Consider the following 27,814-nt stretch of genomic DNA (forward strand, 5'->3'; position numbering starts at 1 on the left):
TATGCTTACGAAACCCTGCTTCCTCTGCCAATACTAAGTTATTTCTGAAAGCCCAATCCTGAAGTTGGAGAAGGATGCTTTTAGCAAACAATTTTCCAGTCGCATCTAACAGTGCGATTTGCCTAAAGCTTGCAGGGGACGTTCTAGGACCCTTTTTAGGCCACGGCTAGCGTTGCAGTGCGCATGCGCTGCTCGCTTTGCGAGGCATGCAGTATACACTATAGTGGGGAAGCTTTATGGAAGCTGCGCCCACTCTCCGCCCATATTTCTTATTGGCTTATTTCCTCAATGCAGCCTTCCGATAGGTTTTATGCTTGTTAGTCCCGCCTCATGACGACCATGTCGTCATATGTATCCTGCCACGGCTACTGGCCCCTTTACTTCAGGCACTATTTTGTTTCCCTACCTCAACCCCCGCAGTCCGTCCTTCTCAGGCCCTCCCACCCGCACTCCTGTTTGTGCACTTTCTTCGCGTGCACATAGCCCCCCCCCCCTTGCCAAGCGCTGTCTGTTTATCCGGTGCTGGCACTCTCAGCGGCAACCTCCACCCGATCCCCACTCCCTCAGTCCGTCCTTCTCGGCCCCTCCCACCCGCACTCCCGTTTGTGCACTTTCTTTGCGTGCGCATAGCCCCCCCCCCCCCAGCTCACCCTGGACAAATTGCATAACTTCATATTTTCAATAGTTTGCCACAGAAATGCCTATTCATTGGGTGGGGTCTGGTTAATCTTGATTATGTTAGCTGATACATGCACTCTCTCCCTCTTTTGGAGCTTCTGTTTGGTTGGGACCCCAGTGTGTAGTCTCATCCGCCCCGTCCGTACTTCAGAGTCTTTTCTTTTAGCACTATGCAACCTGATGTTATGCATCCTGTGCCATCTTGCACTGACCCAATTGCTACTCTTCGAAGTCTTGCTCCATTATCCTAACAGTGACCTCCTCCTTCCCCATCCCTCATATACTACCGCAACTGTGCTATATGTCCACTTTTACCCTTGCTCTCCGACTTGCCTCAGCAACATTAGAGCCCCAGACGACTCTGCTTCACTTTAGTGGCCTCTGAAAATTGGTACCCCGGATTCAAAAATTCTCTTCCTTTGACAACTGCTTGGAAAGAACACAACCACGTCCTAAATTATTTGATTACCATAAAAATCCATTATTAGATTCGAAACAATACCAGGTATACCAAAAACTAAGTTAAATTAATTAACCAATGATGTAAATATCAGCAACCTGAAACCTATTGAATTTGGATAAATACTCGTGTAATGGAGATGATGTGTATAACTGGGACACTTGCTAATAAAAGGGAGCACTTGACAAAGCCTATAGCCTGGCGGTGCCAACACATGCTTTCACAAATGCTGATTTTTACAAGTGGTACGAAAGGGGGCTTGACTGATCGCGTCACTTTATCATCGTGCATGCTAATTACATTACCCAATAAATGTTGGCATGTATACAGGCTTTAAGTGGGCCAAGTCTTGCTGGTGATGCAGTTTTAACAAGCATTTGCAATGCAATAGGTCTCGTATTTGCCTGAGTTTAAGCTATTGGCAGTGTAATTGACAATGCCTTTTATTTATGTTTTAAAAAACAAATATACCTGGTTTGTCACGCAGTTTGGTGCTTACTTTCTCTCCATGTTAAACAGTAGATGTTTCAGCACCCAGGCTAATGTGCCGCATAGCTAAATACATATAAGGTCCCAAAGACGAGGCCGATTGCATTGCAAATGCTTGTTATATAATGGAACCACAATATTACCTCTCCAAGAATATGGGATAAACATGTATGTATAACAATAGGAGAATACCGTGCAAAGGAATAGTGCCCATGCAGAGCTATCTTGTTTAATTACAGCTATTGGAAGATCATTAGGGCCCATCGCACCTGAATACCTTGCGCCTTTAATGAAGCTCTCAATTTCTTTACAGGAAGGCGAGCCGTAGTCTTTCCCCACATGAGGGTCCTTAAAAACCTCTAACTTAGACCTGGTCATTATATTAGAAGCAGATAGCTGTTAGCTGTATTGGGTCCATTCTGCATCGGATATTAGAATGGATTTTCGCCTTACCTCTAGTGTCACGATATTGAGCAATTCGAGCCCAATATTTGCGCAAGTCACTGGACTGTGCAACCTCTCTTAATTTAATCCAGTTTGAGTGCTCCACTTTTCTACGTTTGGATGCCTTGATTCTCTTTCTTATGTACTTTAATCTACTAATTTCCCTTTGCCTAATCAAAGAAGATTGCTTAAATTGTTCCCTTACTAGAGCATTTATCTCCCGATTTAACTTTATTACCGTCCCGAACTAACCGCAGGTTGATTAGTGCATCTGACCTGTTTTTTCCTTCCGCAAGATCTAAATAAGAGAAGGTTTTTTTCAAACCATGAGATGGGATTTTCCTGTATAGGACCGCAACTCACGTTTTTAATCAGCCTCCCTAAGCATATAATGCTTTATTTTAACCAAAATGTGCACACATTTGTTTTATTTTACTTAATACTATAATCTCTGGCATTTCAAGGCTCCGAGGACTTGAGCTTCAAACTACCTTCCACTGATAAAATACTGTGGTCACTCAAGTTTGTCCCCAATAGCTTACATTGGGAGCAGGCACCAAAAAGTGGGCAAGATACTACCATATAGTCAATAAGGGACTGCCCCGAGAGGCGTGGAAAGTAAACCAGGCTAGTGAATCCTCTGGGAATCTCCCATTTAGAATAACAGTCATTCATTCTTAAACAATGCAAAAAATTCAGTCCTCGCTTATCTGACCTAATATGTTCGGGCAAAATTGGCTCTGGGATGGTCCATGCCTCCTCCAACTCCTGGTTGCGGTAAACCAGTGAGGAACAGTTTGGGATTTTTGCATTAAAATCTCCCACCACCAATTTCATTGTGCATTCTTCTGTGATACAAATTAACGGATAAAAGAGAACATGGATTCAACCAGAGAATCAGACACCCTCCCAGGTGGAATATATATATGTACCAGTAGAAGGGACGGGTGCTGACCGAGCTTCCCATTACCCAACTTAAGTTTCATGGCCATGCAAAGGTTAGACGGATGGGTGAAAGCCAGGGGGTTCCAATTAATCCTGCAACTAAGTAATACAGCTAAACCACCACTTGCATAGAGATTTATTTTCCTTCTTTAGAAGCATTCAACGAGCCAGCTACCCAACTCCACTGGTCCACCTCCTCCCCTCCACTATGTTCGGTGGTACTTTGAGCCACAGGTCCCACCATGTTAATCACTCTTTTCCCTGAAGTACTACCAACCAAGATTTTAATAGCTTTCAGATTAACAGCCCCCTAAGTAATGGATAACATTCCACCAATGTCCTGGTGATCCTTCCAATGTGAATCACGTGGGACAAAAACTGTCTCCTTATAGGAAAAACATCAATCCCATTTTTCCTAAAAAGATCTACATTAGCCAAATCTAACATTGCAATTATTCTAGAGTTAAAAGTTACTCTGGAAAGTGGGAGTTCAATGTTGCCAATCTCAGATCTTCAATTTCACATAATAGCTGCAAAATTAAACTTCTATTAAGAGGGCCCAGTTCTCTATCAAATAATGACATGAAAACCAAAGTGTACACTACTTGTCCTGGCTCATGAACATCACGTACCCTATCAGGCAGCCTTGACACTGGCTCTGGTATATGTCCTGTAGGGGAAGTAAGTATAGGCCCTCCCTCAAAAGACCTCCCATGGTTGGGATCTAACCATACAGGGAGAGTATCCCCACCAGTAGGGTTTAAGGGAAAGCAATCCCCAACTTGCCCTACCTCTGACAGAGCATCATTTGTTTTTACTATTTTATTCTCTGAGTCTGGATTGAACTTTATTTTATAAAGCGCAGAAACCTGACTTGCCATTCTGTGATTCACCCGTTTAGGGCTAAAAATTCCCCCCCTCCCCCCATTATGTCCCATTGCCCCCAACACCTCATTCCTTTCTTCTGGTCCTAACCCCTCCCTACAAGTTCATCTTTTGTGATCGGTAGAGGGTGAGGATTTACCTCTGGGAACCCAGGATTCTGTCCAACCAGAATCTCGGCGGGCTTTGACTCACTGCCTTTCTGGGGCAAGGGGGAATCAATGGGTTCCTTAAATAGAGTTGGAAACCGTAGTGTTTTTGGTTTATGTTTTATTATACGCTGGGTCCTCTTCTTCTTCTACCTCCGTGTTTTTGGGCCATTAGCTTATACATGATGGACACCCTCCTCGGTGGGAACAACCTCTAAGTCGACCATGGATTGTTCAACAATAGAAGCATCAGTTGTTAAAACAATATCACAGGACATCCTGGTGTTCCCTTTTTAGGTCTCGCCTAGCGTTGCAGCGCGCATGTGCTGCTCGCTCTGCGAGACATATTGTGGTAGAGGAGATTTCAGAGGGGTACTTAAAGCCCCACCCATCATTTTCATTGGCTGGCGTCATCGTTTATGCTAAACGGTGGCCTCCGATTGAAAATGAGGCTTCTTTGTTACCGCCCTGTCTCCTTTTGGGAGGGCTCAGCCGGACTGGATCGTTTGCCTAACGGCTGTCGTGACGGTATTTCTTATCTATAGGAGGAGTGTAGTGATGGATCATTTTCCAAAGTTATTTTTTTGTTCTTCTAAATGTGATTGTCTGCCAGTGACGACATTACAAAACAGCACAGCGCACAGTCTACACCGAAATAAATAGTTCACGCTATTGTATTTTTCCTCACCCTAAATCTAATGTTTAGCTTAAACAGATTTCTGTGCTGATATACATACACCATCTCCCCCCTCTGCCTCCAGAGCACACGTGTGCACCATCTCCCCCCTCTGCCAGACGCCGAGGCTCCCTTCAACCAGTCACTGCTTAACACCAGAGTCCAGCCTTCCTTTATTGTTTATTGAGGTCTCAAGACGCCCCTTCACCCCCAAGGGGCTCCTTCCGCTTGGCCTTGCTGTAGTGATGTGCTAACAGTAAAAAGGTGTGAGATCACCATCACTGCAGATATAGGTGTGAGATTGTGTGGAGATTGAGTGGCAGCAGTTGACGTCTTTCGACCTGCCTCCTAAAGTCTGTGATGTAATCTTGGCAGCCAGGCGTCCCTCCACTAAGACTGTATACGCCTGCCACTGGAACAAGTTTGTGGGATGGTTATGTTATGTTATGTTATAAAGGATTTTATAACGCGCTCAATTACTCGGGAGTGTCCTGGCGCGAGCAGTTATCGGAGAACCTGAGAGACAGGAAGTTTGAATCAGCTAATTAAAAAGGAAGGTTTTAAGTTGTTTCTTAAACGGACCGAGCTCCTGAATGCTCTGAATATCCAAAGGGAGAGAATTCCAGGCCAGCGCAGTTTTGACAGAGATAGACTGACCTCCCAGCCGAGACCTACGAAAACGGGGGATGGTCATCAAGTGTTGGGTGGATGATCGTAAGGCTCTATTGGGGACATAGAAGCTAAACCTCTTCCTTATCTATACAGGACCCAAACCATGCAGCACTCTATGGGCCACCGCAAGAGCTTTAAATTGCACTCTTTGGGCCACTGGAAGCCAATGCAGGTCGCGCAAATGCTTTCTCATGTTAGATCTTCTAGAGATGTTAAATAGAAGTCTAACAGTGGCGTTTTGAATCGTTTACAATTTTCTCAGCAAATAGCTGAGAATGCCACAATAGAGGGCATTGGCGTAGTCCAAGAGGGAAAGGATGAGTGCCCGTGCGACCGTTTCCTTTGCTTGGCTAGGAAGAAGAGGAAAAAATCTTCTAAGAGATTTGAGTATGCCAAAGCAAGCACCGGTGAGTTTCCTAACTTGCACCGCAAAGCGGAGATCGTCGCCGAACCATAGTCCTAGGTTCTTAGCGGGCGCACCCACTGACTTCGGACGAGGAAAGTCATTCGGCCACAAATTTTCATGAAAGGCAGGAGGAAAAGAGCCATATAGCAGCACCTCTGACTTATCCTCATTGCACTTCAGTTGGGCACGTGCAAGCCACTGAAACACGGAAGCGAGGCAATTCTACGCTCGAGAAGTAGACAGGTCCCCATCGTTCCACGTGAATAGGAGCTGTGTGTCATCGGCATAGGCAATTATTTTCGCCCCCAGCTCCTCTGCCAAGTAAATAAGAGGTGTCAAATAGATGTTAAAGAGCAATGGGCTCAAAGTAGAACCTTGAGGGACTCCAGTAGCCACTTTCCTAGCAGTTGAAGAGAAGGGAGGTGACCAGACCTGCTGGGAGCGATCTTCCCAAAAAGATTTCAGCCAGTCCAAGGCAGAGCCTGCGATGCCAATGTTAGCCAGACGAGTGAGTAGGAGATGGTGTGGTACCATGTCGAAGGCAGCAGAGAGATCCAGTAAAACCAGAGCCGCTCTGCCGCCAGCGTCCTGGCACTCTGATTGATTCAGCCATTTCCACTAAAGCCGTCTCGGTGCTGTAGCTTTTCCTAAATCTGGATTGAGCCGGATCGAGGGCACCGGAGTTTTCAACAAAAGTATCCAACTGTCGGAAAACAATTTTTTCGCAGACCTTGGACAAGGCTGGAAGAAGAGAGATGGGACGATAACTGGCCGCTAATAGTGGATCCAGTGAAGGCTTCTTTAGGAGTGGCAAAAGTTTGGCCTGCTTCCAATACAGAGGGACCCGCGCCGTGCACAGAGACAGATTAATGATTGATGTAACTTCCGGATAAATAACCTCAGCTACACCCGCCAGTACTCTGGCAGGACATGGGTCAGAAGAGGAGCCTGATTTAAGAGTATTAAGAATGGCCAGTATATCTGAACCCGTAGCAGGAGAAAAGCCAGAACATATAGACGATCCAGACAGCTGGGGGGGGGGATGAGGCAGATGGTAAGCAGTCTCAAATCCCTGAAGGCCCTTCAACACACTATCTTGGATGGCTTGTATTTTCCCGATTAAAAAAAAAAAAAAGGAGGAGTGCTCCTGACACTATTGAAATGAGGTTGGGGAGGCCACTTGTTCGGCGCGAGGTGTCAAAAAGCTTCTTACAGTGGAGAAGATCTCTCTTCCATTGTTTTTTGCTTTGACAATACGATCAGCATAGAAACTACTCTTAGCCAGTTTAATGGCTGAATAATAGATGTTTTGAGCTTTCCGCAGAGCAGTTTTCGCTGATGGAGAATACTCCAAGCGCCAGAGGCGTTCCAGTTTTTTACAACCTAGTTTGAGCTCTCTTAATGCGCCAGAATACCAAGGACTAGAGAGAGAGACGCGTGACTGCTTTTTACAATTAGGGTGGGCGACAGAGCCGACCCCCTGCTTAATCCAGGTGGTAAAGTAGTCAACCGCCAAATCCAGGTCACTAGAGAGCTCCGGACGAGAAAGTGAGAGGGCAGTGTAGAGGGCGGAGATTTCAATTTTCGGGGGGGGTTTACAAAGGGTAGGGGCACTAGGGGGCATTAATGATTCCAGTGGCCAAGAGAAATAGACCAAGCAATGGTCAGACCAGGGTACCTGGATAGGATTCTCTATAAATAGTCCAAAATTGGAGCACACCAGGTCAATCGTAGGGCCGCCAGAGTGAGAAGGCAGTTTCAACCACTGGGTTAAATGCGCCAGCTCGAGCAAGTCATTCAGCCCTGAGACCCCGGACAGTCCAAATGAATATTAAAATCGCCCAGCAAGAGGAAGTGTTGGAAACGAAGAACACGAGGCACAATGATGTCGTCCAAACTCTTCAAAAAGGTGCTCGAGGGGCCAGGAGGACGATACACCAATGTGCCACCTAGTGTAAAATGTGGAGACAGGACAACGGAGAAATCAAGAGCCTCCCCGTCGACCAGCCCAACAGTCACCTCGCTGGTGAAAACCCAGGAATCTCTTAACACTACGGCAACCCCTCCCCCTCTGCCGGTCAAACGATCAGCCCTAGCAATTTTATATCCCACGGGAATTGCTTCCTCAATGACTGGTGCACAAGAGTCATTGAGCCAGGATTCGGTCACAAACAGCAAATCCAGGGTGTGATCAGAAAGGAGTTCATATATATCTGGGGCATGCTTGACTAAGGAGCGGGCATTAATAAGCGCAGCCCGCAGGTGGGGGGGATCTCGTAGAATGGGAGTGAGGAACAGGGGCTGGCAAATTATCTTGCAGGCAGAACTGGCAGAGAGAACATTTCCACCCTATGGTGCACAGCAAAAGCTGTGGATCCCCTTTCTGCCCCTCTTTCTGAGGTTCTCTTGTTTCTTCTCTCTTTGGCCCAGCAGGGCTCTGATCTGGGCCCTATCAAGGGCTATCTTTCGGCCATCTCTGCCTTTCTTCGGCTGACTGATCAACCTTCTCTTTTCATGTCCCCGGTAGTTAACCGTTTCTTGAAAGGCTTAACGTATCTCTTTCCTCTAATCCCCTTCGTTATGCCTCAGTCGGGCTTGAACCTTGTTCTTACCTATTTATTGTGCGCTCCCTTTGAGCCGCTTCACAATTGCCCTTTAAGACTCTTAACTCTTAAGACTGCTTTCCTGGTAGCCATCACTTCTGCTAGAAGAGTGAGTGAGCTACAGGCCCTTTCTTCCAAACCTCCTTTCCTGTCTGTCCATCTGGACAAGGTGGTTCTCAGGACCCGTCCATCCTTCCTTCCTGAGGTGGTCACTGCCTTCCACATCAGGCAGACCATTACTTTGCCCACCTTCTTTCCGCCTCCGCATCCTTCGAAAGAGAGGCTCCACCGTCTGGATCCAAAGCGTACGCTGTCTTTCTATCTGGATCGCACAAAACATTTCCGGGTGGATGACCAACTCTTTGTTGGCTACGTGGGTGCCAAGAAAGGTCGGGAAAGTGAACCGTTTCTCAATTGGTCGTTTTGTGTATAAAAACATGCTATTCTCTGGCTAAAAAGGAGCCTCCAGTGGGGCTACGTGCCCATTCCACCAGGGCGACAGCAGCCACTACTGCCTTGGGAAGAGGAGTTCCTCTGAATGACATCTGTCAGGCAGCTATGTGGGCATCGCTGCACACGTTCACCAAACACTACTGCCTGGACAGCAAAGTCCAGAGAGATGGCTTCTTTGGCCGTTCTGTTCTCCAGGACTTTCTGGTGTGATATTGGTTCGCAGACCCACCACCAGGGTTGGTATTGCTGGGGGATCTATTCTACGGTAAGGAATCTATAACTAACGTGTTTCTTTCAGATGAACAAGTTACTTACCTTCGGTAACAATATATCTGTAAGAAACATTAGTTAGTTATAGATTCCTTACCGCCCCACCCATCCTTCCCGTTCTGCGAACTGATTTCTAGGGTTAAGGATATCCGTTCAGGGCCCTAGTTTTGTGCACCAGTGGTCAGTGTCCTGCATGGCTCTGCGTTTCTGGCGTGGAAAGTCGTGTACAGAACTGACGTCAGCGCGCGAGGGCCGCGTCTAAGTAGCTACCGCTACGCCATCCCAGAGTAACAATGCCAACGACGGACGCAAAGCCGACCGACGCCACCTTCCGACACGCAGAGGTACTGCTGACATAAAAAAAACTTTCTGGATCCAGTCGGACGCCTGGGGTTAATTCTAAGGTAGGGAATCTATAACTAACTTATGTTTCTTACAGATGTATCATTCCCGAAGGTAAGTATCTTGTTCTTCTAGGGTGGGGGTGTATCACGTGATCTTAAATACATAAAAAATGGTTCCCAGATGTCTTTTGGATGGGCTTGCACAGGCATCACCTCCCAATAAGTGGCCAATTGTTCTTGGCAGTACGTAGCCTCCAGTAGCCATAGTGTGGCCCTGGAGACCCCTCTCCTCCCCCAGTGTTCAGCCAGTTGGTGCTTTGGCAATATTAAGAGCATTGCAATTAGGCAGCGAGATGCCTGTGGAAAATCTTTCTCCTACCCAAGGAGGCTAATTAACCATATTAGAGAAATTTTGTGCCCAGTAATTTGCTGAAGTGTAGAGTGTATCTCACACCAGTAGTCTGCAATTTTTAGGACATTCCCAGGCTAAACATAAAAATGAGGCCTGCGGTGCGGTGCAGAGCATCTTTTACATCGTGCCTCTTCCCTTAACCCCATGAGGTGCAGTTGAAGGGGCGTACAGTATAGTCTATGCAAAAATTGAAGGTCTATGAGGCACAGTCTGTAACGAGGTGAAAGAGCTGTGGTTTGTGCACAGCAATATGACCATTGCTCAGCAGATATAGGCGGGTCTGTGTCTAACATCCATTGTGCATGTGCTATAGGGGTACACACAGGCGCCTTATCTCGCATCACCTCGTAGTCTGGCGACAATCTTGTGGTGTGAGGTATTTGTGAGTATGTGTTCAAGGTCATGTAGTGTTGGAAGGGGCTTAGGGAAGGTGTCATGACGTGCTCAACACGTGGCACGGAGTTGGTCATATAGAAGCATATCCATCACAGTGGGGCGCGGAGTGTAAGTTGGTGCGGGTGGTGATAAGAATTGCCCATCTGGATATAGATCAGCAAATGTGAATTTGTGTCTGTTATGAGCCCAGGCGCACATTCAGTCATCTAGCAACTCTGGTACCAAAGGGTTGCGCGCTATGGGGATGGAAGGAGCATATATGCAGTTTAGAGTCACACGTCGTCGTAACCCATCCCACACCCACCAGACGCAATCCACAGTGTCAGCTGCCATGCGTGTAGGTTTATAAGTTTGGTAGAGCGTAGTGGATAGCGGGATCGGGGAAGTAAAGTCTATCTCTACCACGACATGCGGCTGGAATTTAACTGGATATAGTAAAAAATTTAAGTATTGGGCCTGAGCGCACCACGCGTATAATGCCATGTCAGAGTATTTAGGCTGTCCTGTCTCAGAGGTAGCATGAGGGTTTCCCAAGGTATCCTGGGCTGTTTGCCGGCCCATGTCAGTGATATCATGTTCAACCACAGGCGTTTGAAAAATTGCTGAGTGAGCAGTATGGGAAGGTTCAGAGAAAGATGTAAAAATTTGGGCAACACCACCATTTTGTCAATTGCTAATCGTCCAGTTAACGAGAGAGGAAGGTGGTTCCAGGTCGGGATCCTCTCTTCTAGCCAAGATATCGCCTTGCTGTAATTGGCTTGCCACAGTTCACCCATGTCACGACTTAACCATATGCCCAGATATCGCACTGGCTTCATTGCTCACTTCAGGGTGAATTCAGAATCGAATCGCATGGTGCGGTCAGTGAGAGTTAAAATGACTGATTTAGTCCAGTTTATTGTTACACCAGACAGCCCCCCAAACTGAATAACCTCTCCGATAGTGGGATCTAGATTATCCTGAGGGTTTCTGATGTATAATGCGTTCGTGTAGATAGCAATTAGTATTCCTCTCTCTCAGAATCTATGCCCCCTGTGAGCTTGATGCTGACGTAAACAGGCTGACGTATGGCAAATAAAAGCGGGGATAGAGTGCATCCCAGAGGGGTGACACATGTAATCTGGAATGGATTAGATAGTAGCCCGTTCACTCAGTCTAGCAGAGGGAGAAGTGTACAGTAGGTGAATGAGATTCACAAATCGCTGGCTCGATCCCAGCTGTTGTTGAACAGTAAACAAGCCCATTCTAGAGAATCAAACGCCTTACTGATGTCTAGGAGAGGGGAAAAAGGAAAGGGGGACTCGCTACTCACTGCTTCTCGTTTTTCTGGCTCAAACACTCTGGCAGGAGCATATGCCCAGGGCCACGAACGACTCCCAGGCAAAAGCACACCCCACAGCAGCCCTTGGGGCTACCATCCACCCTGGTGGGACCACAAGTCCCAGGGTGCAACAGGAACCAACACCATCTCCGCCCCCATTGCTACAGCTGCAACAGGTGAGGGGGAGGAGCTACCACTGCTCTACAAAGAGCAGCCTCACTCACCGCGGCACTGAACAGAAAGGGAGACTCGCTGCTCACTGCTTCTCGTTTTTCTGGCTCGAACACCCTGGCGGGAGCATAACCCCGGGGCCACGAACGATTCCCAGGCAAAAGCACACCCCACAGCAGCCCTTGGGGCTACCATCCACCCTGGTGGGACCACAAGTCCCAGGGTGCAACAGGAACCAACACCATCTCCGCCCCCATTGCTACAGCTGCAACAGGTGAGGGGGAGGAGCTACTACTGCTCTACAAAGAGCAGCCTCACTCACAGCGGCGCGGGCCGCGCCTGGGCAAAGCCCGGGCCCGTCCTTGCCCGTCATTGCCAGGAAGAGGCAGGGCGGGCCATCCCCCTTGGCGTTTAAAATCTAGCTGACTACACCTGGTAAGACTCTCTACACGGACCTTTAGACTCTGTCGATGACTTATTCCAGTTTGTTATTCTGCTGTTTGGTGGTGACCATTTGATCCTTATTTGTTTGCAGCAATTGGTGGCATCACTTTAACTATAGCAGGAGGATTTGTTTTTCTTTTTTTCTGCCACTTCCCAAAGGAAAAGTTTTTATGTTATATTCTCTATGGGGCATTAGTGGAGTCGTTCTTTTTTCTTTTTTGGGTGATTACTGCTTTATTGATTATCACGTTTAATCACCACGGCGTGGCCTTGAGATATGATTTAGCTGATTTGTTTGCGCCGTCCTCCTGTTTTTATCTTTTTATCAAGTTTTGTTTAGAGGGGGAGTAACTGCTCTAGTCTTCAGTGATTTGATCATGGGAAAACATGCTTGTCTTCCTAAGAAACATCCTAAAGTCCCCATTCCTCCACCTTTACCTCAAACCTCAATAGACAGGATGCTCCAGAGGGCTATAGGTGTGGTAACGACTGAAATTGAGTTGACGGAGCGTCGCCTGTCCTTAACTCCTGATATTTCTTGGATGGTGTCTAACTCACTCCCCCCCCCCCCCCCCCCCAAGTTATAACATCTGGATCTGCACCTAGCTTAATTGAAACTATGATAGGACCAATAGAGTCCCTTCCACCCTCACCTCAAACACTTCCATTGAACTTAGCATCTGGTGATGGTGGAATCTCTATTAGGTCATCCAGAAATAGAGGTGGTAAAGCAGGTGATGGGGTGGTGAAGTCAGCAAATGTTGGAAATGATAAGGGCGGTACAACTACTAGAGCACCTAAAAATGGGGTCGCAAAACATGTCTAGGGGCTGGTGCCAAGAGAAAGAAAACATTTTGAGCTTAGTCCTAGCCGAGAGGAACCTCCTGCCTCTTGGAGAGCGATTGAAACCCCCATTAATCACGAAACGGCGCTAGATTGTCCTATCTGGGTAAGGAAGATGATAGTGGACTTAGAGGCACAATTGAGAGTAATTGTTAAGGAGGAGCTGGCCCACCTATTAAACCTTCTGGGTACTGGCCACTTAAGTGATCCCAGTTGCCAGGCAACCTGCATTGCTAGTACTGCCTCCGCTATAGGGACAAGAATTGATTGTACTTCCCAGACAGACAACGTAAGGCACCCCTTTCCGGGCAATCTAGGTCCTTTAGATGCGGCACACAATAATGGGCTAAGGGTTGTTGGTGGAGCTGCGAGTGGGATGGGGAACTCCAATCCAGATCCAGTTGAGTCCTGAAAGAGGGAAACCCAGAAGATTTAGGTATTCCATCGGCCCAAGAGAGGAGGGCTGGAACTGGACCAGAGAGCTCCTCTAATACGAATACGAATGGTCTTGTTTTGAATAAGGAGTTTCTAACTAGAAGCAGACCTGCCCATTTAGAGTGTGGGACGGGATAGGGTGGACTCTGTAGAAGGAGAAGGCAGTGGACAGGGATCACCAATACAACCAACCATTAACCTGCCCCCTGCTTCACTTCCTTATGATGTACACGAGCTAAAAAAAGGACAGAAGGAAACCCAGTTTGATCTTAGGAATAAGTGTCTTTTTCGGTTTGTTAGGCACAAGCAGTTTTCCTACAACAGGGCAGGAGAAATAATAATGGTCCATAGAGTGGGTTGGGTGGGCAAGAACCCTAAATCCATGCAAGGGGACTGTATAGTCATCAACTTTAACAACACTTCGACTGTACATACTTTAGTAGCCCAGTGGGCTGGTCCTTTTGCTCTAAATACCGGGATCAAAGCCCTTCCTTTGGACTTTTTTTACTCCCACTGTCAATCTCGGACCCCAAATAACAGGACCCCAGTAAACTGGCCCCAAGTGCATCCAATTGTACACCCACCCCCTAGACCTCTTTTATACAACATCCCAGTTGGTAATAGATTTGGGGTACTTGAGGAGGTTGACTGACTCAGGTCGACTGTTCCCCACGTTCTTGGTCATCGTTCAGGCAGATGGATGGGGAACATGGGGACTGTCCTAGCGGGCAGAAGAGCCAGACCAACAATGGTGGAAGTGGGGAGCAGAAAGTGGTCTCCCAATTAGAAATTCAGCGGGGAGATATAGTCCATGTTGGAAGCCGTGGGCTGGTACTTAACCCACCAGCCCCTCATCCTTCTGACTCCTTAACTTTCACTCTTGGCAGGTTTGAAGCCCCAGGGAGTAAACCTCGAACGGACATCTTGGCCCTGTTGGCTCCAGTAAACCATAATCTCAATAATAGTTATCCCCAGCGCAACAACCCAAACTCTGCCCAAAGGTTGAAGGTCCTTTCTTGGAACATTGCTGGAATTAAAAACAAGCTTCATTCCCCTGACTGGGAGCAATTTTGGGGTGAATTTGAGGTGTGTATGTTGCAGGAAACCTGGGCAAGGGAAGATGTTGTGAGGAAGGGTTTTGCAACTTATAATGTGATGGCCTCCTCAGGGGGAAGAGGTGTAGGGCCTTTGGGGGAATGTCTACCTGAGTTGCTACCCATTTGAATTGCACTGTTGAACAGCTGGACACTTTGTCCAATGACATTCAGTGCACGGTACTCACATTTCCCCCCGAATAATAGAGTTACTTTTATTAACATCTACTCTCGCCCGATAAGCATCACCCAGGAATCCCCCACCATAGACGCATTAAACTCATTTATAGATGCAGCCCCCCTGAATTTAAAATTGGTTATAGGGGGTGATTTTAACTGCCAATTTGAGCCTCTTGTTGCTTCCAAAGATATTTCTTTTAGTGATGAGGATAGCTTGTGGTTAATTCCTGACCCCCCCTGTTAAGGCGTGGACCCCGCTGGTACTCCAGATTAATGAGGTTCTCCTAGCACACTCTTTGAGAGTATGCAATAGTCGTACCAAGTCGGATCAGCCAGGGAAGTTAACTTTTAATAGAACAATACAAACTTCCCTTTTGGACTATATTCTAGTGGAGCTAGGCTATAGCAGTGGGTTGTTGACTTTGCTGTCATATCGAGAAATGATGGTGACCATCATGCCTTGATGCTGGAGTTGGAGCTCCCAGGCCTTTATAATCCCGTGGCCTCTGATTCTTCTCCAGCTAATAACTTAAAACTCACTAACAATAGTAGGAGAATTAGATGGGGCACAATGAAGCAGTCTCCGGACAACGTAGCGGCATTATATTTGTCAATTATCTCGCCACTTTCAGCTCTGGAGGAAACTGTTAGAGCTTCAGTTTCTCCTGAATCCACTGGTAGAATTGAGGCATTGTATACTGAACTTACTAATAGCCTGACTAATACCTTCAACCCTCTGGCCCATTCCAAGTCTAACAAGGGTGCCAAACTAACTTGGTTTGATGACACTTTCCGTAAGGCAAAGGGAGGTCTTATAAAAGCCATTAAAAGCCAGGACCGACCCTTAATTAAACAACTGAGGGCCCACTACCGAGCTAGTGTTAAGACAGCAAAAAAGAACTGGGAACACAAAGAAATTCGGCGCGCCCGAAAAACTCATATTGAGTCCCTTCTCTCCACCGCAGGAAATAATCCTAGGGTTCTATACCAAACCCTCCAGTCGTTTTCGAGACCAGCTGCTTGCGAAACTTCTGAAATAACATCACAACAACTATGCAACGAAGTCGCTCAGTTTTTCACCAACAAAATAAATAGGATACATGATGACATTACTAGATCAAATCTGTCTATCATAGGAGATACATCCATACCCCGGGAAGAAAGAACAGAATTAGGATCGGCGACCTTGGACTCCTTTCCCCCCATCACTCTGTTAGAAACTGAATGTTATCTAGGCCAGATTAAGAGTGGGAGCCCCTCAGACATCATTCCGGCTAGAATCATACCAATAGTAGGTAAGATTATTAGCCCGCAGATCCAATGTCTCGTCAATCTCTCATTGAAGGAGGGTCAAGTTCCGAGGGAATGGAAGAAAGCATTAGTACGACCTATCAGGAAAAACCCTTCAATTCCCTGGACTGATATGTCCAACCTTAGGCCCATTTCCTTACTCCCTTTCTTGGGGAAACTGATAGAAAAACACGTCAACAAACATGTATCAAATTACATTGAACAGACTGGTAGGCTAGATTGCTCTCAGTTTGGCTTCAGACCAAAACATAGTACCGAATCTGCCCTGTTATCGGTGACTGACGATCTTCATATGTACCAGGATAGAGGATATTCTGTTATCCTGGTACTATTAGATTTATCGGCAGCGTTCGATACGATATCTCATAAAATCTTAATTGAACGCCTGATTATGATCGGCGTTGAGAGCACAGCACTAGCCTGGTTAAAGAGCTTTCTATCTAATCGTACCCAAGCTGTCAACATGGGCGTATTTCGGTCAATTGAGACTTGCATTACGAAGGGGGTGCCACAGGGCTCCTGTCTGAGCCCTACTCTTTTTAACATCTATGTGGCACCCCTGGCCACAATTCTGAGAGACTTTGGGTTCATCCCCGTCTCCTACGCGGATGATACGCAGCTCTTATTCCCTTTTAAAAAACTCACACAGGAAGTGAGGACGGCCTTCTCAGAAGGCATGAAGGCTGTGGCAAATTGGATGACATCAAACTACCTCCAATGCAATGTAAACAAGACCGAAGTTGTGCTCTTCGGGGAGGTAAGAACATTGTGGACACCAGATTGGTGGCCATGTGAGCTTGGCCAAGTGCCAGAACCTAAACAGGTAGTAAAAAACCTAGGGGTTCGCCTCGATCGAGAGCTCACTTTTAAACAACATGGCAACTGGGTGGTTGGCCAATGTTTCCATGTTATTGGACTCCTACGGAAAGTTTTTCCAATCCTACCGGACTCTGTCAGAAAAACCCTGGTACAGGCGCTAGTACTGAGCCGCCTGGATTATTGCAATGGACTTTTGCTGTCAGCTAATGAGAGTGTCCTAGCAAAACTCCAGGTGATACAAAATACTGCAGCGAGGCTCGTGCTGAACGCCCCTTCAAGAACGCTTCTCAAAGCCCCTCCTGGTTAAATTACACTGGCTTTCAGTTCGTAAAAGAATTTATTTTAAGATTTGCTGTCTGATCCATAAGAGCCTACATGGATGTGGACCTTCCTATTGGACTGATAAATTCGTCCCATACAATCCTACTCGCTCACTTAGGTCAAGCAGCCAATTGTTATTGAAAATACCAATCACAAAGAAGGTCAGACAAGGTGGTAAAGCTTTTTCGGTTGTCGGACCTACCTTGTGGAATACTCTTCCTCTCGAGCTTAGGCAATGCCCAAAACATTTAAATTTTAGAAAAAAACTTAAAACATTCTTATTTTAACTATATTGAACGATATACTATTCTGCTGCTGCTGATGTCTTTTTTTCTGGCTTTTTCTCTCTTCCTCTCTCTATTTTCTTTCTGTGCGCAGAGATACTCTGTACAGAGTCGATTCTAGCGCGTTATAAACTATAAATAAAGAAATAAAGAAATAAATAGATGGGTTGCCATCAGAGCAGCATTATCCAACAGGGACATGAAGTTATTCTGGTCCTTAGTGAGCGCAAGTAGCTGTGAGGGGAAGCCAGGCCTAGAGCGTAATATTGCTGCAGTTGTTTGGAAATCTCATTTTCAGGGCTTATACTCTATTGGGGCAGCCCCGGAATTGAATGTTGATCCATCAGATGCAGCTATAGGGATACGTTATGAAGTGGGCTGTGAGATCATATTACAAGAAGTTTTAAATGCAATTGGGAAGCTTCCCCTTGGGAAAGCCCCAGGATTAGATAAGATTCTGGGAGACTTATTTCGGTACGAGCCAAACATTTGGCGACCTTATTTGTGTGTAATTTTTAATGCCATTTTGAGGGATATGAAGTTGCCGGATTCTTGGCTTGGGGCTGAAATTTTCCCTGTCTACAAGAAGGGTTCTCCCCTCTTGCCGATTAGTTATAGACCAATCAGCCTGATAGACGTTACCCAGAAATTATTTGCCAGAATACTCCTTGAACGCCTCCATGTTTGGATGGAGGACGGTAGAATACTGAGCACGCATCAGGCCGGTTTTCGGAAAAATATGTCGACCATTGATCAAATCCTTAGACTTCAGTTGTTATATTGGAAGACGGTGTCAGTGGAGGGTGGCAGCCTCTATCTGATACTCGTTGATCTGAAATTGGCTTTTGATCTGGTCCGCCGTGCCAAACTTTGGGAGGTCCTTGAACAACTAGGAATCCCCCCTTACCTATTGTCTTTGATCATTCGCCTCGACACAGGTAACTTTGCCCAAGTTAGGCATGGGAAGCATGGGGAATAGACCCCTTGTTTCCCAGTTGATATAGGTGTAAGACGGGTGCGTATTGGCCCCAACCCTGTTTTGCCTCTTTGTTAATGCACTGGTAGCCCAACTTAATGGTAGCCCAACTTAATGAGTTAGTGGATAACGATGCCCCTAAGTGTGTGCATGGTAAGGTCCCAGCAATGATGTTTGCTGATGACACATTGCTGTTATCGAAGTCCCCTATGGGCATACAGCGGATATTAGACAGCTTATCATTTTTCTGCAAAAACAGGGGGCTGGAGATCAACACAGCCAAAACTAAATTCATGGTATTTAATCCAGCAAAAACACTGCGCCCAAACCCTTCTTTAAACGGCACCCTACTAGAGAGGATGTCAGTTTTTGATTACCTTGGTGTTACGCTGTCTGAATCATTTGAATGGGGACTGCAATTAGCCAAGGCAGGTCTTAGGCTTGCCCAGACCGTGGGGGGACTTGTAACAACCTATAGGAACTCCTCTCATGTACTGCCTAGTCCTGTGGTTGAGATTTACCAAGTGCATGTTAGGAGTGCCGTAATGTATGGGGCTGAACTTTGGGGTCATCGTCCCACTGCTGGTTTGTCAAGGATAGAGAACAGATTTATGAGACAGTTGTTGGGCCTACCGTTGAGTTCACCCCTTATACCGCTACATCTAGATTTTGGTATTAGACCTATCGCAGATGAGGTTGGTTTGAGGCCACTAACTTTTTGGCGTAGACTGTGGGTGACCCCGGAGTTAGCAGATTACCAGTCATACATTAAGGGGATAATGGGTCTCCCGGGGGTAGCTAATCTACCATGGTTTTCATACATAAAAAACGCATCACTTAGGATTGGTATCCCCGATTTTGGAGCAATCCCGAGGTGGCGTGTTTGACAATCTCACGTCTGGGATTGGTAAGCTTGATGACATCCAGGGGAATCCCAAACTTGGTCACTTACCGGTTGATTTTCTGAATTTTGACATTCAACCCAACGTGGCAAGGAAGCTGTATATTCACTTTAGAACAGGAACCTTGCCACTGCATGCTCTCACTAACAAATGTTAGAAAGTGCCTCCTCTTGGATGCCCCACTTGTACCTGTTTAGATGAGACGGTTATCAATGTTTTCTTTTTTTCCCCAGGCTATACTAAGGCCAGACAGCGTTGGCTCGTACCGCTTTGTAGAAATCTAGGGTGTTATCCATGTTTAGAGGCATTCAGAATTTTATGAACTGACACACACCCACCTATTGTGTTTGCAGTGTCCCAGTTTTTTTAATTCAATGTGGCAGAGTCGAAGGGGTTTCTTAAGCTTATCTTTGTAGTTAGTAATCTTCTCCACTGAGCATTGATTCATATTTTACTATTATCTTTAAAAATATATATTTTTAATGTTTTTAGTTGTTCTTACTGTTTAAAATGAAGAACAATGTATTATTGTATTACTCCTTTTCCATTGGTGGTATAGACAGTTAATTGATATAATTCCCCCAAAAATTTTTCAAATTGTCTTTTTCACTACTTGTATTGTTTACTTTTTATGGTCTGTAATAACCGAAATAAAGTTTTTGGAATTGGAATTGGTATGCAATGTTTCTGTTAGTCTAGCGCCAAGAAATCGATTGGTGTACGCACGGGTTATAAATGCTAGTAACATAACTAACTGTGAAAGGACAATCATTTAGCACTGCGAGCAATTTTAATGATTTAGGAGTTACTTTTGATTCCTCAGATTCCTGGCATTCACAGATCAGTTTGTGCCTAAAGCTTAGTAGATTCGTTAGAGAAATATTTAATATGCCTCAGGTTACAAGCAGAGGGATAGCCTCCCTATTTCTGAATATCTATAAATCTCAGTTTGTTTCTGCTGCATTATATGGCGCGGGGGTCTGGAATCATAATGTTAATCCCCTGCAAACTGAGGAAAATCATGTCGGGGGTAGTAAGCGCTATATAAATGCAATTGCAAACAATACAATACAATATTTGCAAGCAGCGACTTCTATTGCCTTCCACGAGCTCTCACTTTATCATTTCATTCAGAGTTAAATCTCCAGTATATATAAAGTCAAGCTGGCACCTCTTACATTTGGTTAGCGTCTGGACTAAGACCATGTCTCAACAGGGAAATCATTACGGACTGCCTTAAACTGGATAAGGGCTCCTCAGTCTTTTGGCTGGCCTAAATCCAAAATGTTTTAAAGGTACTGAGCTTACCTGATATTTTTAGCGCCCCCTCTACCCTAAAAAAGGCTGATATGTTGAAAGTAAAGTCCCGTTTTCTAGAGTACCTCCATTCACAGAGACTGCATAATGAGCTATGCAAAAGATCTATTAAAGATTATCGCACGATCCCTGCACCAGCTGATTCGACACTGTATTTAACCCTAGCAATGACACGTTGGGAAAGATCTTTACTACTACGATTTGTGGCAGGTACGGTGTGGAGGCTTTTGTGTTTTTCTGAAGCTTAGGGCACTGTGGTTACTTTGCTCTGCCTGCCCTCCACAAACGCAGGACGACACCAAACGATGCCATTTGTTTTCTTGCAAATTTTGCATCTCCTTTTTAAAACCTTTTATTAAACCCATTTTAAAATCCATGGGGTTTAGGAAGCGCAGTGATGTACTGTTTTATCTTCAACTCCTAAATCAATCAATCAGGATTTTTAAAGCGCAGCTAATCACTCTGATAGGGTTTCCAAACACTAAAGGGTAAACAACCCAGAACTTTGTTTTGATGTTTGCTCCTTACTTAAAGCAATTGTAAGATGTAGAAAATAGATGGAGGGTTAGTTGTTACATTTAACGCTCACGATTTTACTGAATGAGTGGTAATTGATTTATGCTCCTGGATGGAAGAGGTGGCATGTGGTGATTTGGAATCATGAGCGAGTACAGTGTAGTTGTTTTTTTAGTAGATAATTTAACCTTTCATGGCGCAATGTAGACAGTCTTTGGTCAGTGGTACTCTTCTGTAATGCCTTGATTTCATTGCTGCTTTTGTATGATGTATTTGTTCACTTACTTTAATGTTTTTATTGAGTATTTCTTGGTATGTATCTTTTACGCCAAGATCTATGCCGAATAAGGTTTTATGAACTGATTAATTCATTCATACAGGGAAGAAAGGCTGAAAACATATGGAAGGCGTCGCATCTTCTAAACTTGGGTCATATGGAGGGACCAAGAACAGTGGTCTTACCCTTGACTTGAAAAAGTTCTTTCACCAGGTGGGCTGGGACTTCCAGGATGGGCCTTGGCAGTATGAACTTTAGGGCTCTCTGGTTTATCATAAAAAGAAGCATGAGGCAGGATGCCCCTCTCTACTCTTCCATTTTCTCTTGTGCTCAAGCACCTGGCCAACCGTTATTTGTGTTAACTGCATCAAAGGCATTAAGTTGGGAGGAAATATATTTGAATTAAATATGCTTGCCGATGATATTGTGGTTGAATAGCAAGTCCCTTAGGTTTTGATACAGGCAATCCTTGTGGGGCTCCAAGAATACCACTGAATTTCGGGGTTCAAAATCTATCTAAATAAATTTAAGGATCTCAATGTCACTCTTTCATCCAGAAGCCTGGAGTTCCCTGATATGGTTCTCACTGTTTTGATGGTCAGTGGTGGTAAACAGATGCACAGGAAACATTAACTGTCACATGGGAGCAAGGGGAACCAATTTTTCATGAAGTTGGTTACAACAGAGTTTACTTGGAGGAAACACTAATAGTTGTCTTGGTTGAGACACATAGCTGCTTTTAAAATGTTCATCATGCCCTGGAGCTATTATGTATTTCACGTTATATGGGGGTTTGAAGGAAGTAGCTGATAAGAGCCCAGAGTTTATTTGGCAGGGAAAAGAGCTAGGCTGGCCCAAAGACAATTAATTCTACAACTGAAAGAAGAGTGGCTAGGTATACCAGACTCAGACAGCTATCACCAGGCCTGTTGTGGGACAGACCGAAACTACTGCATGGTTGACGACACTCTGAGTGGGAGCCAGGCCTCGCAAGTACCATGGCTTTCTAGGGGATAGAAACATCCCAAGGTATACATCTTCCTAGTCACCAAGCTGACACTGAAGGTCTGTGGCCGTCTGGATGTACGGGAGTTGATGATCACTTATCCCTCTCCCTTCAGCCCTTTGGTGGGTCAATACAGACTTTAATTAAGCCTTCCAATGAACATCCTTCGCTGCTTAGAGTTGGGGAGGGGCCTGGACATTGAGAGGGATGTTTTTGGGAGGGACAGGCATAGTCCTTTAAGAAGGCGAGGGTAGATTTCAGGTTGGGGGAAGAAGAGAGACTCCACACTTTGCAGCTCCACCTTTTGGTACACAATCTGCAGGCTAAGGCTTGTCGGAGAAGGTGGCTCATCTACTGAGCAAAATGATTAGTGGGCCAGATAGGCTGGAAGCACGCCGTCTCCTGAAAATATCCACATCTTCATTGTCTGCAGAGGAGGATAGAGACTTCCATTCTTCTTAGGTTCTGGAAAGGCACCAAGAATACAGTTTGACTGGAGCCAGTGGCGATTAAATATATAGATGCTAATGATTTGATAGTGATGCCAAAAAATTACAAACTATTACGTTTCTATGTATTTAAAATGTACCATACAACCCATACTTTAAAAATGTCCTTTCTAATGCATTATTTTCTAGATGTGCATATACAAATAATTAAGGGAATGGGCAAAGGCCTTGCGTGCATGTAGTAAGTTTTCATTCTAAAATTGCCTAAAAAATGAGGCACATGATGTTCCATATGGCGGTTCCATTTACTAGTTGGTTATTGAATGAGCAATTTGATTGTAAAAAGATCAGTGCTTCTTACCTCGCATTTTATTTTATTGCTGAGCAAATTGGATTCATAGTGATTTGTTGCAATATGATTCTCAAGCATAAGATTAAATTGTTTAATTTACCTTAAATGGGGATGGCAAAACAAGATTTCCGAGTGTGTGCCATTATCTTACTAGGTAATGTAAGATAATCGTGTACCCAGGCACAATCCGAGCACAAATTTTGCTTCTTGAATGTAAGCTCATATTAAGTGAAGAGTCCGGCATTGACTTGAAATGGAGAAAAACTAATTTTGAAAATATTACAACAAATCTAAAACGTATCAATTGTGTATAGGTTATTTCATGTGTGTTCTAGTTTTTGACAAAAGTTAAGAGTTTAAGAAGGTTTCATTATATAGAAATGTTTCAAGATTATTTTTTCTTTTACCATGTTCGCTGCTTAAGAGAAATGTACCAAGGCGGTTTTCTTCACACTTGGTTAGATTTTTTACTCTTAAAAAGTAAAGAATGTTGTATTTTCTTGATTTCTCGGTATGCAAACACAGCAAAACTAGTGTGGGATCAGTTTGCTCCTTTTATTTACCAGGTACAAAGCACGTTTGAACCACATCTTGTGTCCACCATTCCTTACCATGCAGCCATCTGTACTCATTAAAAGCTGTACTTAATATCTGTTCATATACCTTTACTTTTTGAGTCTCAAGAACTACATGGCTTGGTCCAAACCAAGACAATCCCCCCCTGTTAATTCTCGCGCCCTGAAAATAATTTAAATAGTAAGTTCTTCTTTCTTCATGCTTATTGTAATTTTTATTTTATCTTTTATTCAATTTCTTGTCTTTCTTTTCTTCTTTAATTATTTAAGATGGGCTGGTGATTCCATTGGTTGAGCTGTCTGCAAAGCAAGTGGCATTTCACATTCCATTCGAGGTTGTGGAAAAGGTCTATCCCCCAGTTCCAGAACAACTGCAACTTCGAATTGCTTTTTGGAGCTTCCCAGAGAATGAGGAGGACATCAGGTAACACACACAGACTTATTAATGCCTATAGTGTGTTTTTTAATTGTCTTTATTTCATGTTAGTTGCCACATCTATTTCTCTTTGTTGATTTTTGCATTCTAAACTTTATCTCCATTTAACCTTTACTCACCCCTTTTCCTCCATGAAATTCTAGGGACAAGTTATTTGGGACAGAGCATTTGAAGTGAGGGTATGCTCTGTTCGTAGCCGCTAGTTCCTCTTTATATATCCTTTGTGTATTTGTTTTATTTTAAGAAACATAACGTTTCAAATTTATATATTTTACCTTGCAAAAGTGATGCTACCTAGATCAATGAGGTCATGTTTGTTAACATAGTATGAACAGCTTGCAGTCATTGTATTGGTTTAGTGGCTTGTAATGGTCAAAAACACATATATAACCATATAGTGCCCACAAAAATGAAATGTACATATTTACAGCAGGGGTAGAAGAGTAGTCGGGCTCCTTTATCGGGGTGTAAAAGATTTCTTAAGCCTTATTTTGAATTGACATCACTGCCTGGTGGCAAAAGACAAATGCAAAGGGTCTAAACAATATGAGGACCTTGGAGGCAGTAGAAGGTGGTTTTGGGTAACTAGGGGGTTGAGTGTAATTGATCCTTAGACTTTAGGAGATGTGTATTGTGTTAGCATATCATTGATGTAACCTGGAGCCAGTCCATTTACAGTTTTGAAAACAAGAGTTACTTGTATAAAGCATTCTAGTTGGCCACAAGCTAGTTTTGTGGTGGTATGATGAGGTGGGAGTGTGTTTAATAAGGTAAAAACAGATGATTTACTTAAATAGGCACATTATAAAGGACAACATTCTTGAGTGACACCATACAAGGTTTTTTTTCCAAATCTGTCTTTATAGGCATTTTCAATATTAGAAAAATGTACATGGACAAGCTAGGTAACATACCCGTCAATAAGTGGCCCTATAAGTCACAACAAGAATAGTTGACACTTCAGACTACTGTCAACCAAAATGGGTTGCAGTACAAACCCCAATCGTAAGGTACCACATAAATATTCTCTGTACTTTTTATCTACGTGTACTCTAGGGAGTAACAAGCATCCATTAATCATGTAGACATATCAATCAAACATTAATAAAACAGTCTATCCCAAACTCTGGGGAAATTCCGTAATGGTGTGTCGCCTAGAGGCCCACTGCCCCGTAATACGCATATGGCTGTCCCTGTAGCAGGGAAATACATGCAGTTCTAAATACAACAGCCTGTTTATTAATGCCCAGGAAAGGGTGCTGGGTAGGCTGCAATTGGTACAGAATGCAGCCGCTAGGATGCTGTCAGGGACTCCCAAGTTCAAACCCATTTCTAAGGTGGTGCGACAGCTCCATTGGCTGCCTGTAAGAAGCAGATCAAAATGTAAAGCTCTTTGTATTGCCTACAAGGCAATTCACAATACAGGTCCGGAATACTTAAAGAAAGCCTTTTTGGCCTACACGCCGATCAGATCTCTTTGCTCAGCAGATGCTAAACTTCTGGTCATCCCTAGAACCAAAAAAGCCAACTGGGGCGACAGAAGTTTTATAGTTACCACATCCAAATTATGGAACTCTCTTCCCATGCAGATTAAGACTAGCCATCATTCAGAAAACAAATAAAAACTTGGCTTTTTAAGCAATAGGCTTTTCCCCCCAGCCGACCCTTCCAGCATATAGCGCTGTGGAGCAGATTAATTAATAACCTGCTGGTGCAGGGATCACCACTTCGCCACGGGTTCTTATCAAGTAAGGAGGAATCAACAGTGGAGCGAAGTACAAACCATAGGTAATTTATTAAGCATTCAGAATAGGTCTCCATCCAACGAGCACCATGGAGTTACTCAAGGAAAGGAGCACACTTGAACAATAGCTACATGGGTTTTTATAGGGAAGATGACAAACAAGGAACGCCCAGAGGTAAATAGAACTTTGGAAAGAACACACAAATGAGCTAAGGCAAGAATCTGACAGCCTCGGTGTTTTGTGCAATTTCTACGTTTTAAGGCTGAACAACAAAATGTTCTATTCTGAGTAGACTTTACTTGAGGATTAACTATTGCCTGAAAATCTCTGAGCAAGCTGACTCTGCATGTTTACGCAGCCTACAATGTCTCAACTTTAGCTTTGTGACCTAATGTTTATGCAGGTAGCGTCAGGAACAGAATCAGGCTGAAAACAGATCAAAGGTGAGTATGAATGAAGCACAGCTAAATTAAGAAAATGAGATTCAGATTTTAAGGTTTCACAGCGCCAAGAAACCTACAAGTATTTGTGCACTTTATAAGTTCTTAAAATAAATAAATAAATACCGGATCACTGTGGGTCATCGGGTGGATGGGGGAGGGTGAAGCTCCTCCCAGGCAGCATGCACCCAGATACCTCCCTCAAAGCCCACCAGATACAGAGCAATCATCCTCCACCTCTCCTGCAGCCTCCGCACCACTTCCTGAATGTACTCACATGCCGGGCCTCCCTGGCGCTCAACACTTTCTTCCATAGGTCTGCCAAAGGGCAGCAACAGATCACCCAGGCATCCTCCCTCTGCAGAGCCCTCTGTTCTGCCCTGTCCCATGTGTCTACATTGCTTTCCCAGGCTGCCACTGTAGGGCCTGACACGGTCTTCCATGTCAGTGCTGTCTGTCTTCTTGCTAGGACCAATGCTAAATCCACAAACCTGTTCCCTTTTCCTTGCTTTTGGTCTGAGGAACAGCCCCAAGATTCAAACCTTTGTGTGCTGGTGAGCGTGCGGGCTACGGTCCTATTTACCAGGGTCAACACTGCCTCCTAGAACCCTTTAAGGCGGGCACACCCCCAAGTCATGTGGGCGAACCCTAAATCACATAGGCCACATGTAGGGCAACCACAAACCTCTCCTCCATGCATAATGTTTAGCCTATGAGGAGTCAAGTAGACCATATGTATATAATTAAATTGAATGATCTTAAAGTTGGTGTTTCTAGACACCCGTTTCGGACTCCCCAAGACTCGGTCCATTCCCTATCCAGTAGATCTCTTCATATTATCGCCCCCCACTTCTCTCACGTCCGAACTAGAGGCCTTTTCACCATTTCTAACAACGCTCTATAGAACCACTTCACTAAGTGTCTGGCTGCCCCTAATGTTACCAGCACCTGGAGGACCCCGTGTATTTGCAGTTCCTGATGGCCGTTCTACCACTGGTCCCTGAACGTTCTTGTCATCGAGTGGTAAGTCAGGAATTGTCCGTGAGGTAAATCACATTAAGATAAAAAGTCGTCCAAAGAGTTCAATGTCACCTGGTGAAAGCAATCTCCCACTGTGGTGATCCCAACAGTCGTCAATTCCGACAGCTGAGCCCTTGAGAAGGAGGCTAACTAGGTACCATGCAGAAGCCCAATTAGGCAAGTCCGGTGCATAGGGGTGAGCTCGAGCTGGACTTCGGAGACGCCTCCTCCAGTAGTACAGTGCCATCAGCAACTTCAGCCCGGGTTTCAGAATAGTTACCAACGGGTGTAGGAACCGGGC

General features: G+C 44.9%; 1 protein-coding gene across 4 annotated transcripts in view; it reads left to right on the plus strand.

The window, feature by feature from the left end:
- The window catches only part of ZSWIM8 (zinc finger SWIM-type containing 8), a 2,297,361-nt gene that overhangs the window by 94,380 nt on the left and 2,175,167 nt on the right, over positions 1-27,814 (plus strand). For all 4 annotated transcript variants that reach the window (XM_085603517.1, XM_085603518.1, XM_085603514.1 and 1 more), the window contains exon 2: positions 24,143-24,296. In XM_085603517.1, coding sequence (XP_085459643.1) covers positions 24,143-24,296 — 154 coding nt within the window. The remainder of the gene's footprint in view (positions 1-24,142; positions 24,297-27,814) is intronic.

This window comes from Triturus cristatus, chromosome 1_2 (genome assembly GCF_964204655.1).
Source record: "Triturus cristatus chromosome 1_2, aTriCri1.1, whole genome shotgun sequence".
In the NCBI taxonomy this organism is placed as follows: domain Eukaryota; kingdom Metazoa; phylum Chordata; class Amphibia; order Caudata; family Salamandridae; genus Triturus; species Triturus cristatus.